Source organism: Xenopus tropicalis, chromosome 6, assembly GCF_000004195.4.
Source record: "Xenopus tropicalis strain Nigerian chromosome 6, UCB_Xtro_10.0, whole genome shotgun sequence".
NCBI classification, from domain to species: Eukaryota; Metazoa; Chordata; class Amphibia; order Anura; family Pipidae; genus Xenopus; species Xenopus tropicalis.
Window position 1 is genome coordinate 210198 of NC_030682.2, and position 8488 is coordinate 218685.

Below are 8488 nucleotides of genomic sequence, written 5' to 3' on the forward strand. Positions count from 1 at the left end.
GAGTTGGGGGGATCCTTAATGGAGAAGGATCTGGGGGTTTTTGTTGATAACAAGTTGTCTAATGCCAGGCAGTGTCATTCTGTGGCTACTAAAGCAAATAAAGTGCTTGTATAAACAGGGCATTGACTCAAGGGATGAGACATAATTTTGCCCCTTTATAGGTCCCTGGTAAGGCCTCACCTTGAGTATGGGGGGCAGTAACAGTGAGTATGGGGGCAGTAACAGTGAGTATGGGGGGCAGTAACAGTGAGTATGGGGGGCAGTAACAGTGAGTATGGGGGGGCAGTAACAGTGAGTATGGGGGGCAGTAACAGTGAGTATGGGGGCAGTAACAGTGAGTATGGGGGGCAGTAACAGTGAGTATGGGGGGCAGTAACAGTGAGTATGGGGGGCAGTAACAGTGAGTATGGGGGGGCAGTAACAGTGAGTATGGGGGGGCAGTAACAGTGAGTATGGGGGGCAGTAACAGTGAGTATGGGGGGCAGTAACAGTGAGTATGGGGGCAGTAACAGTGAGTATGGGGGGCAGTAACAGTGAGTATGGGGGGCAGTAACAGTGAGTATGGGGGGGCCAGTAACAGTGAGTATGGGGGGCAGTAACAGTGAGTATGGGGGGCAGTAACAGTGAGTATGGGGGGCAGTAACAGTGAGTATGGGGGCAGTAACAGTGAGTATGGGGGGCAGTAACAGTGAGTATGGGGGGCAGTAACAGTGAGTATGGGGCAGTAACAGTGAGTATGGGGGGCAGTAACAGTGAGTATGGGGGGCCAGTAACAGTGAGTATGGGGGGCAGTAACAGTGAGTATGGGGGGCAGTAACAGTGAGTATGGGGGGCAGTTTTGGGCTCCAGTCCTTAAGAAGGATATTAATAAGCTGGAGAGAGTAAGGTTTGATATAATATCATATAATTATATATTCATATATACATGTATTCTGATACTTTGATACTTTGATACACTTTGATGCTTAGCATATCATACTCCATTTTAGAGATGTATCTCCATTTTGTAACAGCAACCAGCAAGGCTTGAACATCCCATAATAGTTTTCCCAAATAGTACCCTTGCACAGCTTGCACCTGACAAAACATAAGCCTTGAGAAACAATTTAATCTTATCTGTGCACTAATGCCTTTTCTACTCCTTGTATCCTCCTCTAAATTCCTGTCCCGCATTAGCCATCCTTGAAGGCCATCCTTGTAGATAATGAGGTTCTACTCCATCTTTATTTTATAATGATTCCTTTGTCTCTGTATGTACACGAGGGGTATAAATACTATGATCACGTAAGAATAAACTGGACAAGTTTGAACTTCCATTGGATTGTGTTGTTCTTGTCCCCTTATACGCCTTTGTCCTGGTAGGAGGGGGATGCCGGGGGATGTTGGGTAGGGGGTTCCTCACGGTGAGGGCAGTGAGGAGGTTGGGGAATGCCCTGCCGGGGGATGTTGGGTAGGGGGTTCCTCACGGTGAGGGCAGTGAGGGGGTTGGGGAATGCCCTGCCGGGGGATGTTGGGTAGGGGGTTCCTCACGGTGAGGGCAGTGAGGGGGTTGGGGAATGCCCTGCCGGGGGATGTTGGGTAGGGGGTTCCTCACGGTGAGGGCAGTGAGGGGGTTGGGGAATGCCCTGCCGGGGGATGTTGGGTAGGGGGTTCCTCCACGGTGAGGGCAGTGAGGGGGTTGGGGAATTGCCCTGCCGGGGGTGTTGGGTAGGGGTTCCTCACGGTGAGGGCAGTGAGGGGGTTGGGGAATGCCCTGCCGGGGGATGTTGGGTAGCGGGGTTCCTCACGGTGAGGGCAGTGAGGGGGTTGGGGAATGCCTGCCGGGGGATGTTGGGTAGGGGTTCCTCACGGTGAGGGCAGTGAGGGGGTTGGGGAATGCCCTGCCGGGGGATGTTGGGTAGGGGGTTCCTCACAGTGAGGGCAGTGAGGGGGTTGGGGAATTGCCCTGCCGGGGGGGATGTTGGGTAGGGGGTTTCCTCACGGTGAGGCAGTGAGGGGGTTGGGGGAATGCCCTGCCGGGGGATGTTGGGTAGGGGGTTTCCTCACGGGTGAGGGCAGTGAGGGGGTTGGGGAATGCCCTGCCGGGCGGTGTTGGGTAAGGGGGTCCTCACGGTGAGGGCAGTGAGGGGGTTGGGGAATGCCCTGCCGGGGGGTGTTGGGTAGGGGGTTCCTCACGGTGAGGGCAGTGAGGGGGTTGGGGAATGCCCTGCCGGGGGATGTTGGGTAGGGGGTTCCTCACGGTGAGGGCAGTGAGGGGGTTGGGGAATGCCCTGCCGGGGGATGTTGGGTAGGGGGTTCCTCACGGTGAGGGCAAGTGAGGGGGTTGGGAATGCCCTGCCGGGGATGTTGGGTAGGGGGTCCTCACGGTGAGGGCAGTGAGGGGGTTGGGGAATGCCCTGCCGGGGGGATGTTGGGTAGGGGGTTCCTCACGGTGAGGGCAGTGAGGGGGTTGGGGAATGCCCTGCCGGGGGATGTTGGGTAGGGGGTTCCTCACGGTGAGGGCAGTGAGGGGGTTGGGGAATGCCCTGCCGGGGGGGTTGGGTAGGGGTTCCTCACGGTGAGGGCAGTGAGGGGGTTGGGGAATGCCCTGCCGGGGGATGTTGGGTAGGGGGTTCCTCACGGTGAGGGCAGTGAGGGGGTTGGGGAATGCCCCTAGAGATGGGGTAATGGCAGACTCTGTTAATGCCTTTAAGAGGGGCCTGGATGAGTTGTTGAACAAGCAGAATACCCAAGGCTATTGTGATACTAATACCTACAGTTAGTACTAGTGGGTGTATTTATAGTTTATGTATGTGAGTGTATAGATTGGTTAGTATAGGTTGTGTGCTGGGTTTACTCGGATGGGTTGAACTTGATGGACAATGGTCTTTTTTCAACCCTATGTAACTGTGTAACTATGTAACTATATCCCAGTCTATCCCAGTCTATCCCAGGCTATCCCAATCTATCCCAGGCTATCCCAGTCTATCCCAGTCTATCCCAATCTATCCCAGGCTATCCCAATCTATCCCAATCTATCCCAGGCTATCCCAATCTATACCAGGCTTTCCCAATCTATCCCAGGCTATCCCAATCTATCCCAATCTATCCCAGGCTATCCCAATCTATACCAGGCTTTCCCAATCTATCCCAGGCTGTCCCAATCTGTCCCAATCTATCCCAATCTATACCAGTCTATCCCAATCTATCCCAGGCTATCCCAGTCTATCCCAGTCTATCCCAATCTATCCCAGGCTATCCCAATCTATACCAGGCTTTCCCAATCTATCCCAGGCTGTCCCAATCTGTCCCAATCTATCCCAATCTATCCCAGTCTATCCCAATCTATCCCAGGCTATCCCAGTCTATCCCAGTCTATCCCAATCTATCCCAATCTATCCCAGGCTATCCCAATCTATACCAGGCTTTCCCAATCTATCCCAGGCTGTCCCAATCTGTCCCAATCTATCCCAATCTATCCCAGTCTATCCCAATCTATCCCAGGCTATCCCAGTCTATCCCAGTCTATCCCAATCTATCCCAGGCTATCCCAATCTATCCCAATCTATCCCAGGCTATCCCAATCTATACCAGGCTTTCCCAATCTATCCCAGGCTATCCCAATCTATCCCAATCTATCCCAGGCTATCCCAATCTATACCAGGCTTCCCCAATCTATCCCAGGCTGTCCCAATCTGTCCCAATCTATCCCAATCTATACCAGGCTTTCCCAATCTATCCCAGGCTTTCCCAATCTATCCCAGTCTATCCCAATCTATCCCAGGCTATCCCAATCTATCCCAATCTATCCCAGGCTATCCCAATCTATACCAGGCTGTCCCAATCTGTCCCAATCTATCCCAATCTATCCCAGTCTATCCCAATCTATCCCAGGCTATCCCAGTCTATCCCAGTCTATCCCAATCTATCCCAGGCTATCCCAATCTATCCCAATCTATCCCAGTCTATCCCAATCTATCCCAGGCTATCCCAATCTGTCCCAATCTATCCCAATCTATCCCAGTCTATCCCAATATATCCCAGTCTATCCCAATCTATCCCAGTCTATCCCAATCTATCCCAATCTATCCCAGTCTATCCCAATATATCCCAGGCTATGGCAATCTATCCCAGGCTGTCCCAATCTATCCAAATTAATCCCAATCTATCCCAGGCTGTCCCAGGCTATCCCAATCTATCTCAGGCTACCCCAGGGTTCTAAGCCAAGCCAATGTTCAAGCGAATGCAGCTAAAACCAATTGCCAAGTTGGGGAATATTTCCTGGAGGGGGCAGAAGGCATTTTAGGGATTTGGGTGAGGGAAATATCAAGTTGCCAATACCCTGCTTTCCCAATCCTCTATTTCTTCAGCACTTGGGTATTTGAATATATTGTTTCCTGCCTGACATTAGTCTATAAATAAGACCTGCGTTGGATCTTCAGTATCCATATTACCCAATGCTGGAACGCTGACAGGAATGAGTCAGTCCAACAATTGAGATTTCATTAATATGAATAAAAAAGGGACAGCCCCATTCCTAAAATATCTCTGCTTCCTTCTGCATCATGGGGAGCCCACACCCAAAGCTTTGTGCCCATAAAACTCCCGGGCAAGCCTCCTGGGAACCAGAGCAACAGCGGCCAAACTCCCAGCCAGGAACGGACACTGAGGAGCCAACGGAGCCGTGAGGTTCCAGCCACAGAGTCGCCAATTGCTACAGATGAACAGTAGAGAGAAGGCAAGCTCAGGTACGTACTACTCCTAGCAGTAGGGTTACCGGCGGCAGCCACACACAGCTCTATTCACATGGATTTTAGTTTGTCTTCTGCCCTAGTGAACTGCCCTTCTGCCCTAGTGAACTGCCCTTCTGCCCTAGTGAACTGCCCTTCTACCCTAGTGAACTGGCCTTCTACCCTAGTGAACTGCCCTTCTGCCCTAGTGAACTGCCCTTCTGCCCTAGTAAACTGCCCTTCTACCTTAGTGAACTGCCCTTCCACCCTAGTGAACTGCCCTTCTGCCCTAGTGAACTGCCCTTCTGCCCTAGTGAACTGCCCTTCTAATGAGTAAATAAGGCTGAGGGAAAGGCTTATAGGAGAACAAGCGCTTTGCTGCCCTCTGTGCCCCCTCTCTGCCAGCGCTATTAGGGTCCCCCTACACTTTCCCCTTGTCTATACATGCTCAATGGGGTACGTTAGCGCCATCTTGTGCCACTTCAGGTTCTCCCATCTGTAATTGCCGGCTGGCACTGAAGAGACAAAATGTCATTCACTAACTTCGCCACATACAGAAAATGGAAGTCTAGGGGGTCCCCAGTAGAGCAGTTTAAGATGGGGGAGCGAGTTCTCTGGGGGGGCTACTGAGAAGGGTCTTGTTCTCCTTTCAGGAATGAATTCCCTGCTCACAGTAATGAGGCTCCACAATCTAAACTACTCCAGTAAAAAGCCTGGAGTTCATTGGCTGAACCATAACTCTTACTCTTCAAATATATCAATTATTCAATTTTATTAGAAATATTGTATATTTTCTGACTCCATTTCCAACGTTCATTAAAAGCCTCTGTCATTTCTCTCCTGGCAGTTAGGGGGTTATCTTGCCCCTATACACCTATATACTGTATGTTACTGTTTCTCCCCTCAATATTATGTTCATCCTCCTTCTGACCAATCTCTCTCGTCCTTCCTACAGTTATGCTCGGCCTTTGGATCATCTTGGCCCTCAGTTTTAGTGGGGTGCAAAGCCAGTTCCCCAGGGTCTGCACTACAAAGGAAGCTTTTCAGACAAAGGTTTGCTGCCCGACATGGACAGATGGAAGCGCTTGTGGTTCCCGCTCAGGGCGTGGCCAGTGCCGTAATTGGGTGGCATTTAGTTCATTTGCAAAAGGCCAACTTCCCATTTATAACGATGATCGGTTGGACTGGCCACGCCATTATTATGACAGTACCTGTGAGTGCTTTGGAAACTACGGGGGTTTCAATTGTGGTTATTGCAAATATGGTTACACTGGGAAGAAATGTGATCAGAAAAAGACTCGGGTACGGAAAGAGATCCGGCAACTTTCCTTCACGGAGAGGAAGAGGTTCTTCGGTTACTTGGCTCTTGCTAAGACCACCTTCAGCAAGGACTATGTGGTGCTCACCACCGGAGACAGGCACCACCGCGACACATATCGTTTCGTGGATGCTTCAATCTATGAAGTGTTTTCTTGGATCCATTATTACTCCATAAAGCCAATTATGGTCAACAGCACATTAGATCCAAGGAGAAACTATGCCCACCGAGGCCCTGCTTTCCCGGGGTGGCACCGCCTGGGCCTCATGTTCTTTGAGAGAGAAGTTCAGCACATGACTGGCGACGAGGACTTTGCGCTGCCTTATTATGACTGGCGAGGGGAACAGAATTGCTCCATCTGTACCAATGATTATATGGGGGATAATGATGTGCAGGGCTACTTGGACCCTTATTCCCACTTCTACAATTGGAGGGTGAGTTATTATTACATTTGTTCACCTGGGTTCCTACTGAGCTTGGAAATACCCACATGGGTGAATAGATTATTATTGTTATGTAACCTTTATCTCTCACTTCAACAGTCCATCTGTAGTGGGTACAATTACCCAGATGCCTACTGCCCAGGGGCCACTGACGGATATCAGGAAAGACTGCACAGAAAGCCGGGTGCAGACCCTCTGGCCAACACATTGCCTTCATTCCAAGATGTGGAGAACACGCTGAAGTGGAGGGACTTTGACACCCCTCCTTATGACAGCACAGCCACAAGGAGCTTCCGTAATATACTTGAAGGTTGGGATTAATTACTCTTTGTGAATTTCCAATAATGTCTCATCGACCAAAAGTCCCTGAGATGTCTTCTCAATCACATAACCTAAGCCTGGTGTTTACCAGTAACCCCTGCTACCACTAATGACCCCCAACCTAGCACTATTCATATCAGCCACTTTTTTAAATTTCTACTTTTGTTGGTCAATGGTTGTGCAATGATCCCTGGATGTCAGGTTTTCTGGTGGGCCCTAGGTGGATCAGTCTAACTCCCAAAGCCTTTGAAAATGGTATCTGGTTCCCAGTATCTAAACAGTAAATGGTACATTTCTTTATCATTTTATTTATTCTTTCTTTGGTTTCTGATGGTTCTCTTATGGAGCTTCCATGGCCCAGCTGGGCTGGGGGTTCCGAGAAACTCAGGCAATAAAATATCTATTAATAACCCTCTATGAGATTTATACTTCCATGACATTTAGTAACAACCCCCTAACTCATTAACAAATCTGTCCCTATGGGTGCTCCATCCTGGTGTCTATAAGGACCAACTTTATGTCTGGGTATTTGAAAAATGTACTGCGTCGTCATTATTGTATAGCTCAGAATGTGCCATTAAGCCCAATAGGGGGCAGTTGCAGGTGTTTTGCTGCTGGAAATCATGTGGGTGGCAAAATGCCGACACGTGCCTTTGCCCTTAAGGACTATTGCCGCATAAACAGTCATTCAAGATCCAATAAGGAATTGTGGCAAAGGATTGTTTGGCGTGTTGAAGACCATTTTCTTATGTCAATATGTATTTTGATAGGTTTTATGAATCCACAAGATGGAGTCACTGATGACCTGAACATTCACAACCTGGTCCATCTGTACATGGGAGGAACCATGTCTCAAGTGCCCATCTCCAGTAGTGACCCAATGTTTCTGCTGCACCATAACTTCATTGACAAGTAAGTCATGGAACTGGATTTATGTAAAAGGGGCCCTGAAATGGGATGGGGGGGCGGAGGAACGGTGGGAGATCACCATGATACAAATCCTTTGCTTTATTTTACAGGATATATGAAGTTTGGATACAAAAATACAAAGGTTCTCCAAAAGTATATCCTGAAAACAACGAGCCCGGTCAGGGTCCAAATGAATGTTCCACCCCTTACTTTCCATGTTGGAGGAACAAGGATCTTCTTAGGCCATCCACAGATTTTGGATACAAATTTTCTGTGTATCAGGGCATGTAGGGGGGGCATGTGGGGGGGGCATGGGGGGGCATGGGGGGGCATGGGGGGGCATGGGGGGGGGCATGTGGGGGGGCTCTTCATTTTCAGGTCCATGCTTTTCTGCCTGACACTGCCTCACCGAATCCATGCTTAGTATCCAACCCTTGCTCCAAGGCTATGGAGTTTCTGTAGATCTCAGTCCCTTAGTCTGATCCATGTGGGTCTGGGGGTCACTTTCCTGCCCCGAGGGCACAATAACGACAGTATTCTCCAGCCAGATGGGGCAAGCAGTGATGCCTGAGACCTGTCCTACCTCACTTTGTATTTACTCAGCTAGGATTCAGCTTCTTCTATGTAACACATTTATTTATACTGAACGATGGTGCAATATATAAACATGGCCACTCACTTACCCTCCTTCCCTATAAACAAGTTCATTTACCTGTCATCCTAAGAAATCATTCAAAATCCTATTTTCTGAGCAAAATAAAGGTTACACATTTTATCCAAATGATCTA

At 49.5% G+C, this 8488-nt stretch overlaps 1 protein-coding gene across 1 annotated transcript; it reads left to right on the forward strand.

Annotated features, from left to right (window-relative positions):
• The first annotated feature begins 4532 nt into the window (after window positions 1–4532).
• LOC100486242 (tyrosinase-like) lies at window positions 4533–7997 on the forward strand. The gene is made up of 5 exons (XM_012965102.2): window positions 4533–4727; window positions 5665–6461; window positions 6570–6780; window positions 7562–7703; window positions 7811–7997. Exons 1-5 carry the CDS (start codon window positions 4700–4702, stop codon window positions 7989–7991), a joined length of 1359 nt encoding a protein of 452 aa, XP_012820556.2. The 5' UTR covers window positions 4533–4699; the 3' UTR covers window positions 7992–7997.
• Window positions 7998–8488: the final 491 nt, after the last annotated feature.